This window comes from Mytilus edulis, chromosome 4, assembly GCF_963676685.1.
Source record: "Mytilus edulis chromosome 4, xbMytEdul2.2, whole genome shotgun sequence".
NCBI classification, from domain to species: Eukaryota; Metazoa; Mollusca; class Bivalvia; order Mytilida; family Mytilidae; genus Mytilus; species Mytilus edulis.
The window spans coordinates 83,729,831-83,742,696 of record NC_092347.1 but is presented as its reverse complement, the minus strand read 5'-3'; the positions used below and the strand labels follow the sequence as shown (position 1 = coordinate 83,742,696).

The 12,866-nt window shown below is 29.3% G+C and overlaps 1 protein-coding gene across 1 annotated transcript; it reads right to left on the bottom strand.

Annotated features, from left to right (window-relative positions):
* Nucleotides 1-760: 760 nt before the first annotated feature.
* Nucleotides 761-12,682, bottom strand: LOC139520814 (cilia- and flagella-associated protein 58-like). The gene is made up of 17 exons (XM_071313780.1): nucleotides 12,551-12,682; nucleotides 11,153-11,221; nucleotides 10,163-10,378; nucleotides 9,774-9,922; nucleotides 8,686-8,842; nucleotides 7,945-8,139; nucleotides 7,204-7,341; nucleotides 6,565-6,724; nucleotides 5,965-6,047; nucleotides 4,938-5,129; nucleotides 4,433-4,594; nucleotides 3,729-4,016; nucleotides 3,149-3,372; nucleotides 2,770-2,881; nucleotides 2,355-2,579; nucleotides 1,828-1,961; nucleotides 761-1,501 (listed from the first exon to the last, which is right to left on the bottom strand). Exons 1-17 carry the CDS (start codon nucleotides 12,557-12,559, stop codon nucleotides 1,384-1,386), a joined length of 2,631 nt encoding a protein of 876 aa, XP_071169881.1. The 5' UTR covers nucleotides 12,560-12,682; the 3' UTR covers nucleotides 761-1,383.
* Nucleotides 12,683-12,866: the final 184 nt, after the last annotated feature.

The following is a 12,866-nucleotide window of genomic DNA, read 5'->3' as shown; positions in this document are numbered from 1 at the left end:
CACCTTCTAAAATATAAATTTTTTAAGAAGTTAGGTAACGCTGCCGGATCACTATCCCTATGTCGAGCTTTCTGCGACAAAAGTCACAGGCTCAACAAAAACTAAAATAGGTTAACATACATTGACCCATATCAGATGAACATGTTTGGATTTCTAATATTCAATAGACCATATATGACCATTTACCTATAGTTACTCACTCAGAAAAACGAGGAAAATGAGGTAAAGGTAAAGAAAGGAAATTTCTGTCAGACAGATGTGTAATCCAACTATGATGTTATATTGAAAAAGTCATAGGGAACCCAAGCATTAGTCAAACTCAATGAAGCAACATGTGTTCAATGGATATCTACATATTACAGTGATGTTATAGACCAAGATAGTTGTCTGTAACTAGTATGTTATTACATAATCAACTGAGAAAATTACCCTATGATGAAAACTTAACTTTCATTAATGTCCCATGACAATTATGTTGAGGTCAGATGTCCCTTCCAACTGGAAATGTACATCTGATATATCTTATGATACAAAAATATAACCTTAAAAAGATCTAAAATTTGACAGTAGACTCATGAAAAACTGAAATGTGCTAGAAAGAAGCATCTGACCATGTATGGCATCCATATTCAAAATACAAAGTGAACAGTGGATAAGGGCATCTATGAAACTCTGTAATTTGCATTTAACAACCAATTAGTTTGTAGCCAGCTAGACAAAAAGGAACAGACTGATGGAACATTTATAAAACAACACAATCTAAGTGTAAAGGAATTTAATAGATTAAAATAAATAAAATATGACAGATATTAATATTTGTAAACAGGACGGAATTCAAAAATTTAGAAACATAGATTTTGGATAATAAGGTAGCTAATATTCTGTTTTTAGATCTTGTGTAAAAGATTCACAAAAATCATTTACTAGTAAAATAGGATAGGAAGGTTAGTAAAAATGTCATATTATTTCTCATGAAAATTTATAAATCTCACTCTAGAAGCTAAACTCATATTAGTTGTAGGTGTAGTTAACTAGAGATAGAAACTAAGTTACCCCTCTGATGACATTGATAATTCTAAATCTTCAATCTTTTTTTTACCATTCTTATCAAAACAACATTTCTTAGAAACTAGTTTATTGAGATTTTACTGTTGTTTTCAAAATTTTCAAATGAAACTTAACTTATTCTTATGAAACAATGCTCTGAAGTCGTCTTTTAAAATTAACACAAAAAAACCCTCCCAAATTCTTCTAAATATAATCTCAACATTTTATTTGGAAATTCCAAAAAAGACAGTGTTCAAAATAAAATATTATAGTTTATAATTTTTCTGTAGAAGTTAAATAGTTATTTTGTGAAATGTCCTAAATGTGGTCTCCTTGCTACGTTGCTCCTTTTGTTGCTTTCAAATTAAATCCTCCACCTGTAAAACGTGGACCATCCGATCTTTGAGGTTGTATAACAGGAGCACCGGCTTGAGCTAGTGTTCGCTCCCTCTCTCTGGAAAAAACAAACAAAACCATAGATAATTTAACTTCATCATTTTAAAACACCTCAAGTATTTTTTAAATAAAATATTTGAAAACATTTTCAAACAATAAATCTGTCAATATCTTTAAATAAACAAACATAATTGAATGAAATAGTTTATCAAAATTTTCACAAAGATTGCAACATACAGTCTTAACCATGGTATCTAGAACTAAACACAATACAAAAGTGTTTAACTGATTTAAAGGTTTTTAAAATTTCTCATGTCTTGTTCTTCATAAGTTCATAGTCAACCCCACATTTCTTTTATAAGTGAAAATGATTCTAAAACTTACTTTGTTTGTGATTCTTTCTTTTTCTGCATAAAATATTTCTTCTTGACTTCTTGTAACTCTCTGGCTATTCTCTCTATCTCATACTTGTATTCACCAACCTGGGATTCGTACATGTTCAGTTCTGATGCCATAGCCTGTACAGAAATAATATCAAAAGTTACAAAACAAAAATTTTCACAACTCTTGCTACCGGTACTTATAATACAATATTCTAACAAACTTTAAATTATGCAAACACTTTTCCAGCTATTAGCTCTTAACCTGAAGAATTTATAGTACAGGAATTAGCTTCCAAGTTTAACTTGCTAAGTCACTGAATTAAAACATCCTTTATTGTGTAAATGAATTTGAATTTGACTGGTATCATTTTAAACTAATGTGATTGTAAATATATATATATATGTACTTTTCTTCAAATAACTTATCATTTCAAACTAATGTGATTGTAAAAATATATATGAACTTTTCTTCAAATAACTTCTCCGAAACAGGTTTTGGTTACATGAAGTTTCTGATAAGGATATTACCTTCATTTGTTTTGTCTTTTCTTTGAGTGTTTGTTGATAAATCTGTAATTGTTCTGCCACTTCTGGACCTGGTTGTCTGGCCAGGATATGTTTCAGTTCTAGATATAACTTCTCCTTCTCCTGGATCAATAACTCCTTCTCCACAACCTCCTCTGTCTTGGCAATCAAACGTTTCTGTAGTGTGTGTATCTTCTGTATCATCTCAAACTGACTTGGATCGCTTCCCTTTAAAACAGGTAAACATGGTTCAAGTCATTTCAATTGTATAACATTGACAATTTTCAGAAAGAAAAAAAAATCAAATATTTTTTGGACATATTTATTTTGTTACAGAGCATAATTTTAAACTTCATAAACATCAAAAATAGTGCTTATATTTCTTTTTAAAAAAAAGTTTTCAAAGTGCCAAACCTACCTCTAATTTTCTCCATCTATGAATATTCATTGGATTCTCAAGTTCCTCTTCTAATGCTTTACATCTTGTTCTCTCTCTCAATAGTTCTCTCTGGATGTGGTAAACCTCACGTCTGTAAGAAAATAAAAATATAAAGCTTGCGGTATCAGCATCACCTTCAAAAACTCAATTACAGTAAGTGAGATGAAGTTTGAAACTTTATGTGTATAAGTGAAGATGATTTTCATTAAAAGCCATTTGAAAGGTGATTTTAGAATCCAGAAATGTATACTTCCCTATAATTAGTTCATATTTCAATGTAAATACAATGTTTTGACACAAAGCTTTATTTTATTATTCAATTATTATCTATTTCTATCTTTTTTTTTGTCTTATTTACCTCAGATCTCCAACATTGGCTACACTCTTGTTGAGGATATTGTTAGCCCTCCTCAGTTTTCTGATCTCTAGTTTAAGTACCCTGATGTCCTCTAGTCGTTGATTATACTGGATTTCTCCTTTGTTTAGTGTGGATTGCTGGATCTTTATCTTCTCATACAACAAAGCTAACTCATCATTACGTCTCACCAGTTGTGTTCCTAAGATATCTCTTTCACTTATAACCTACAAAACAAAGTTCAATAATAGTAAACAGCATCTAAATCATAGAGCTTATTGGATATGTCATACTTTGTTTATAGATGTATAAGTATATATAGTTAGTTTAATGACAGTTATGAATAAAGCAAACAAGTTCAATTTAAATATTACCTGTCACAGCGACATTATTGTGTTTTATTCTTTCTCTCTTCTTTTTAAAAAGAAAAACTTGATTCATGGACCAGGCTCAAGTTATGCAATTTTCTCCATTATACACATACTCACCATTTCATAACTCAAATATTGGAGTAGTTCATGATATGAAGATGTAAAGGATGAAAATATTGTTCAATATTAAAGATACAATAACATGTACTAACTTGTTCTAATTCTTTCTTTTGTCTCACTCTTTCTGCATCAGCCTCAGCGATAATCTTGAGTAATTTCTTTTCCTCTGCAGCTTGGTTATTGATGACATCCTTACTTTCGAGCACCTGTTGTCTACTCTTGTCTCTCTCAGACTTCAGGATGTCCTTATCCTTCTCCAGTTTCTTGGCCTTGACTGCTGCCTGGACGATGGCATTCTCCTTGTTCTGTATATCCTCCTTCAACTGATCTATCAGATGGTTCATGTTCTTCAATTTCTTCTTCATCTCAGTGATTTCATCCTATAAAATATTAATTTTTCACATTTAAATACATCTTAACTGATTTGAAATTTCCTACTGCCAAGATTTTGATGACTATTTACCTTTGCATTGCATTTTTACAAATCACATCTTAAGTATCAGTTATAATTAAATCAAATTTGAAGGTGCAAATTATTTCCTCATTCGGGGCTTTATTCTTTGAATTTGTATCAAATATACCCCTTAGCCTACCAAAAATGAATATCTCTTGAAATCCTGAATCCCTAATATGAATAAATGATAAAAGATATGATACATTCCCAACAATTAATTGACAGATTACATTGACAAGGCCTTTTTTTTGAGTTTATAAAACTTTTTTTTAATTTTCCTCCTAATTTTTACTTAAGACATATCATATACTGATACTGATTATTATTTCCTTTTTTTCTCACCTGAGATTCAATCAAGTTTTTGCTGTACAAATTACGATCACTTCTGACAGCCTCATACAAGTTTTGCTGTTGTCTAAGTCTTGTCTCAGCTTCAGCTATTTTCTTCTTGTATTCAAATATTTTCATTTCCTTTGTCTTAACCAACTCCATATGTTCCAAGACCTACAAAACATTTTAAAGCATTAGACAATTAATATACAAGTATCCCTTAAAAGATGTTTTCTCTGGCTGCATAAATGATGAAATTAAGTTTTCTTTATAAGCAAGTGTAATTTAATAAGTTAATAAATATAATAAAACATGTCATTGGTTTTGTTGACTTTTTTGAATACATCTTTTACACAGACAAACATGTAAGATGTACATGTATGTTATGTATAATTATAAATCATAAGAATTGAAAACAGACTGAATGAATATGAATTAATTTAAAAGAAAATCGATAAATGAATGAACTTATCAATCAATTAGTATGATAATAACTGGTACTTGAAAATAAAGTTACCTTTTGTGTTAGATCACTGGCTTCATTAATGTATCTATCTCTTTCTTTCTCTAGTTGGTAGATGATTTTTCTTTGTTTCTGAGCCTCATCCTTGTAATTTTCTATTTCCTGTTCTGCTTTCTTGAATTTGTTGATGTCAGCAGCCATTTCCTCAAATCTTTTCTGGAACTCATTCTTCATCTTTTCTGAACCCTGAAAAAATATGTTTTTACATAACATATCGTTAATGTTATACAATAAAATATTTATGCTATATTTTGTGTAAAATATAATGAAAAATGTGTAAGGGTTCCGTGGAACCCAGTGTCTCACCCACTTTTGCTGTTAATCACAAGGCACAAGCTCAACAAAAATGAGGGAAAAATTTAATAAAAATATTCCCCTAGATACTATCTTTTAATTGTAAGAAGCTTCTGTCCAAGTTTGGTAAAAATCCAGGATAATTTATGAATCTAATAAATGTTTTAAAAACTTGAACTGTAGACTGTATGTAATGTTAACTGGAAGAAAAGTCCATTTATAAGTAAAATACAGAAAAACAGGTACAAGTTTTGAACGAAGTTTCTGTCTAGATACTAGCTTTTGATCATAAGCAAGCTTCTGTCCAAGTTTGGTAAGAATCCAGGATAGTTTAAGAAAGGTATTAAAATTTTAAAAACCACAGAGTGAATGTAATGATTCCTGGCAAAAAAACAAGTCATTTATAAGTAAAATATGAAAATTATTTTTTTTATTTTTTTTTACTAAATTTACTTTTGGATACTATCTTATAATCATAAACAAGCGTCTGTCGAAGTTCGGTATAAGTTAAGGATAGTTTAAGAAAGTTATTAAAATTTCAAAAACTTTAACCACAGAGTGAATATTTTTGAGGACGACGACACCGCCGCTGACGGAATGTAAGATCCCGATGTCTCGCTTTTTCGACAAAAGTTGAAGACTCAACAAAAACCTTTTATTTACTTTTTCAAACAGAACAATCAATCAATTTAAAATAAATTATTGATTTCAGTCAAACATAGGTTACCTTCTTTTCAGTTTCAAATTTCTTGACAACATCTTGGTTTTCCTTTTTACCAGTATCTACTTTCTTAATAGTGGCATCCAGATCTGAAATATACACAAAAGTGTGGTTTAAAATAGAATTTGTAAAATCCAATTTATATTATACTTGTTATAGTAATTCTTAGTTTTTTAAGTCTTAATTATTATGATTAAACACTTATATTTTAGCATTTTTGGAATAATATTTTAGTGTATTTTCCATGTTAAGGAGGCTCCAGGGTCTAAAAATTTAAGAAAAAATAAAAAAAATCTTTTTCCATTACAAATTTAATTTGTTACTTTATTAGTTCTTTCTTTATTTTGATATGACTTTTTTTTCTCCTATTAGTTTTACAGAAAAAAAGTACCTTTACAAAAATGTATGCTACTTTCGAAGGCAGAGTGTGAACCTAAATGAACGTTGGCCCCATTTTTATATTTTATTTTTTTATTAGGCATAAGATAAAGTTCATTTATAGAAAAATATAGCAAAATCCTATCTTAAAAAAAAATTTGATTTATACCTGTGAGCCCCTTAAAATCATTGTTGGTCGCTTCAAGATCAATAAAATAAAATAATCACCTCTTTCTAAAGCCAGATTTTGACTTTTCAGGATTTCCTTCTGCTGTTCAACTTCAGCTTTTAAATCTTCTATTTGTCTTAATCGTCTCTGGATTGTCTCCCTTACTTTATTTAATCTTGTTGTTTCTTTCTTTAGTTGATTGATCTCATCATCTTTTTGCTGTAATAAATTTTAAATAATAAATTTAAATTTCCATTTGACACCAGTTTGTTTGTTTAAAGCCACTTTCACCAACATAAGCTATATCATAGAAGCCAATTTTAGTAACGTATGGTTAGAACTCCTAACCTCCGAGTTAACAGACTAGTGATTACTGTAGATGATCTCTTTAGACCACCTGCCCATTGTAGCTTATATTTGATACCATTAATAAACTAGATAATTCAGTAAGGTACATTGTTTTGAATTAAATGTAAAACTTGGAAGAATTAAGGAACATGCCAACAACTGTGCACCATTCAATTTCATTATTGAGTTTTACTCCAAAGAGTTTTATTCTCAATAATTTGAAACCAAAAATACTTTATAATATGAATTGTAAAGCAGTAAAATTGCAATGTTGTACAATGTAGCATCTTTATTTATATGTATTCAGAATTTGTTTTCATATTTATTTGACTATATTTGATTGTTATTACCTTAAGTTCTGAAAGTCTTGATTGCTGGTCAGCATTAAGTTGTTCATAATTAGTCAGCTGATTGTCATAATCTTGTTGCAGTTTCTGTAAACGTGTTGTCTGCATATCAGCATCCTTAATGGCCCTCTCTGCCATTATCTGATTAAAACAATATTAAAATTAGAAATTGCAATCTTAAAGTATAAGTATTTTTAAAAATGAAGATAGAAAAAAAGTACAAACAAGAGTGTGTGCTCATATATATAGATTACCATGCACAATTCACAAAATCACTTTCCATGTTCCACAAAAATTGTATAGAAACACTAATTTGGAATATTTAAAAAAAAAATCACATCATAATGTTAAATATTGTGTACTGAGTTTCAAGTTGATGTTATCACAACTTGCAAGAAAAAATACCTTGACCTAAAACTTGAACATGACACAGACATACTCACAAACCAGAAAACATAATTTCCCTACTTGTGTAGGTGGGGCATAAAAAACATATCAGTAAAATGAAATGCATGTTAAAATTCTGCTTATGTATCTTAAGAAAACAAATTTAATTTATCCTTCAGTTTTATCAATTACTTTCATAATATTAACTGGAATTTGAGACTACAGCTAGAAATTACTTTTTTTAAAATCATATTTTTACAATTAGAAATAAGCAAAACATAGACATAATCACACAAAAACCAGAAGTTGAATTATTGGGCTTTAAGATTAAGATACACTGAATTCCAAAGAACCTACCCTTTGTTCCTTAAGCTGCTGCTCCAAATGGGACTTCTCTAGGTTGTGACGTTCCATTGTAGATCGCGCTGATTTAATTTCACTGTTCTTTGCATCTAACTCAGCTTTAGTTTGTTTTAGTTCTCTTTCCATCTTTTCTTTTTTCCTGTTTTCTCTCTGTGCGTCATTGTTTCTTATTTGTATATCTTGGGTTAACTACAAAATTAAAACACAATTGTACATGTTTTAAACCAAACCAAAATATTAATGTGGTATTATTTAATTTTGTGGCAGTAATTATGAGTTTTGAGAACAATATGTCAATCTAGAGAAACATGATTTTTGAGGTTTGACAAATTGCTACTTCCTGAAACTGGTAACCATTTATTTAAACGAGGAAAATATTAAAGCATAAAAAGAAATCTAATGATAAAATAAATTACATTATAAATCTAAATAAATCCAGTCTTTTTTAAAGTTACCTTTTGGATTTTTTCAAACAATCTGTGTAACTTGTTTAAGCAATTAAGATATAAATTCAAAACGGAAAATGGAAAGTTCCTTGTTATGAAATAAAATGTAGTGTTGTGCCTTTAAAGTAAAATGATTTTGGACCATCTTCATAGGAAAAGAAAATTTTAAACAATATATTATATAGAATGGCAAATCTAAACAAATAAGAATTAACATCCCAGATAAAATGGAACTATAAACAACATTCCTTTAAAAAAAATCATGTAAATGTTTTGTAATATCTCTCACCTCCTGAATTTTCTCGTCTAATTTTTGTTTTTCTCCTTCAATTTTACTTTGTATACTGTTGGAATTTTCTGCAGCTTCTTGTAATTTAGCAATCTCCTTTAAATGTTCTTCTCTTTCCTTTGTTAAATCTTCTTTTATTTTCAATAGCCCATTCACACTGTAATAGAATTTTTAGTTAGCATGGGGAATAATAAAAAAATTCTTCAGGTGACTTATTTATTACAAGCAAGTAAAATGTTTATACCAAATAAAGATTTTTTTTTAAAGTTCTAGATATTAAAGGGGCACTAGCTACGAGATATATATAAAAAATCTGAAGTATGATTTTTTTTGTTCAATCATTAATGAAAGTGAAATAGTGATATAATAATTTGCTTTTATCAGCTAAAATGGTTCAATTTTATCAAATTAAGCTGACAAACATTGATAATGAATTATTCACTTGCAAATGAATAATTCGACCTCATTAAATCCGTATTCATGTGAACTCCAATTTAACCCCGTAGAAAGAGACAGAATAACGCATGCATTGTTTGTGTACGGTTATTTAAAGGCAAAGGATGTCAACATTGAAAGTGAAACAAAAGTAAATTATCTGATTGACTGATTCGATCCACAAAAAATCGTTCTTATAAAGGTAAAACGACGATAAACATAAACTTTTATAATCTATAATACAAAATTTAACAGACCTAAAAAAAATTTGTTGCACGAGTTGTTTAATCTATTTATATCCATGTTTATGTTTACATCGCTTATATGATCATAAAAGGTCAACTTGATAGTTAACTAGATGCCGTCTTGGCTAAAATTCACACGAAACGAAGTTACATCTAATTCTTATTGAGACCATGTCATTAAAATTGTTTATTTTATACTTTTGATAGTTTGGAAAAATGTTTTACAATTTGTTATAAATAAAATATGAGAATTTGAGTCAAATCCGTGAACATTTTATAAACATGACCAATAATGGTAAATTATACTGGAAATCTGCCTGTCAATATTGTTTTTAACAAATATTGTGTATTTTTGTGAAGTAACTACGGTACTGTATATCTTTTAAAATTGATCTATATTAAGTTTACCTGTGTTCTTGTCCCATTGTAAGATTAGCACCTTGTTCAACAAGCTTACTCAAATTAATGACCTCCAACCTTAAATCTTGAATTGTCTCCCTTGCTCTTGTTTCTTTCTCATTAGCCTGATCTGCCATCTTCCATACTCTGTCAAGCTCCTACAATTTAAAATAAACTTTTTCTTAACACATTTAATATTTTTATTACACATCATAAGATTTTTTTTCAATCAACTTTATAGAAATTTCTTATCTAAAGTTCTCTTCTTGTCTTCAGATATCTTCAGAAATGATTAAAAAAATGTCGTTACTTTTCAAAATTTCAAACATTTTTAATGAAAGTTATTCTGTTTGGTCACATTGAGTTTGATTAGCAAGCAGGGAAACTAATAAATTTACCTTTTTAAGTTCTGTAATTGTATGTTGGTCATCCTGAGAAAGTTTGAGGGCAGTGGCTACTTTGGCAGAATTCGCTACAATCTCAGCATTCAACTCACGACATTTTTGCATCAATCTCTTTTCTCCATCATGTGACTTTTTCAACGCTTTATGAAGTTTCTCAAATTGTTCTCTAAACTTATCCATACCCTCACTGCCAGTAAGCTGGTTGAGAACCTAGAATAATAAGTGAAAATAAGCATATTAATTAACAACCCTGAACAGAGGTGATATTTTCACAGACGCATATAGAAAAGTATAAATGTTTATGTCTTTTCTTTATATTTTCTTGTACATATGTTATTATTAATCAAATATAAAGTCATGCCTAAAATAATCATTGAAAACTGTAAAAGATTTTACTTTACATGATATCATACAAGAGACAACATCAAATGATATGCAAAAACGAAACAAAACATATATGTATTTAGTTATAATTCAATTTGGGATGTAACGCATCTTCTGATTGTCTGACGTTGTTTTGTTTATCAGCTCATAGACATAATTTAGTAATGTGACCATAATGTCATCAACGTTTTTTCATGGTTTACTGACTGGTTTAAAATGGAATTCAGAATTAAATTATAAGAAATAACTGTAATATTTTTTCAGTTTATTCGATATACATTAATTATGTAACATAAAAAATGTGGTGCACACTTTGAAATAACCTGCTGTGCGGGTTATTCAGTGTGCATCGCATTTTTTTTTATGTTACTTCTTCATAGAAAGAAAAACTATTACAGTTATTCCTTAAATCAAGAAATCATGATTACATGACACAATTATCAATATAATTAATGACACCTGAAATCCACAGAAGTTATTATTCAAATATACATTCTCTTCATGCTAATGCCCTGTTAATATTTTTTTTGGGTAAAAAGTATAATATTATAAGTTAATTGAATTTGAATCAGAATTCCCTTTAAAATGACAAATACTTACATCTTGGAAATCTTTTTCCAGAGATTCAAATGCACTATCATCTATTGCAGACTTATCTGGTTTCTTATCCTGTTTCAAAAATTAAATAAACAATATTAAATACGTATGCTGTGTGCAGGTAATGTTCAACAATGTGAATTATATCTAATCATGATAATTACAAATAATGAGCTTTCATAATGCTTTTTATACTCATATAATACCTGTATTCTGATTAGACATTGCATTATTTCAATATATTGACACATGTATATTTACAAATGTATATCATTTTCACTGAACCCAGTGACTGAATTATAAATAATGTTAAACCTTATAGTTACAGAGTATACATGAAAAAAAAATATGCCTTGTTTTTGTATAATTGTTTTCGAAAGAGGATATGGCTGGTTGATGTGGCAGTTACTGTCCAATAATTTATGTGTTTACTGGCATACTGCTGGATTCAAAGTACATAATGTATGTAAATCTTCACAAATAGTGATAAGGTCAGGGAAACAGTGTATATTATGGCATTGTTGATAACAAAGTTTCTGGCCTTCTTTTACTTTAGGGGTCCCTTTACTTTCGGGTAAAGGATCATTCATGGTTGCGGTTAGGTTAGGGGATGTTTTAGGGTAAGTGTTTGGTTTAGGTATCATGTATGGACCGTATGGGTTAGCAGAAGGTTTGGGGTAAAGAATAGTTAAGTATAGCTCCTTATAGGTTGGGACCCCTAAAGTTTCCATTGGAACTTCTATTATGAGCACCAAATATATGTCAATGAGTCTGTGATGAAATTATTTAAATTATGATGTAAAAAAGTCTCAGTCTTAAATAGATTACTTGAAATAATGTAACGTTGTATAATGAAATAACTTCATTGTGTTCCGAAACCGAGGTCCTGATTTCACTTTGTGCCCAATTACCTATAACAGATGCCGCAGTGACTAGAATTTATAAAATAAAGTAGAATGCATGTGGTCAATAGACATAATTACACTTGTATGCAAATTTGTCAGCCATTATGAAAAATCACATAGGCTACCATAAACTTTGACATCACAATTTAAAATATTTGATGTCACAATAAAAAAGTGATTATTGCTTCATGTTAGAAGGTTATTTGGAGCAGATCTCAGGTCATTCGGGGACAAAATTCAGCTAAGCCTAAATACCCAAAGTGTAAATAGGTTTATGAATTTCAACAATGGTAATGATGGTAACTTAATTGACATTATCTATTGTTCTTTTTTTAGCATGTCAGTTTGTTTTTCGAAATGTAGTTTGACTGTCCCTCTGTCTGGTATCTTTCACCCCTCTTTTTTACACAATGATTGCTATGAATCGTTTGATACAGGTTAAAAAATAAGTACATACACATGTTAGTCAATTCTAGTTAGTTAAATATTGTTTTACCTCTGCCATTTTGCAGGAATGTCAATTAATTTCAGAGTTGATCCAGATTATGCTACATGTATTATTTACAACGTTGTAACCAACGACAACTGCCATCTATAGTTTCGGATGACTTGTCCTTGATTAATAGAACTAATTAAAAACCATATTCGTATATATATTATAAAATAAAAATTGAATATGACTTTAAAAAAGTAGTTAACTAAAAGAATAATAAATTTTACACAATGATATGCGAAACTATAAAAAAGATAAATTACGTAAGACGATCCCGCAGACACTATTCTATTCTTTGACTGATTTTGTTGAATCTTAT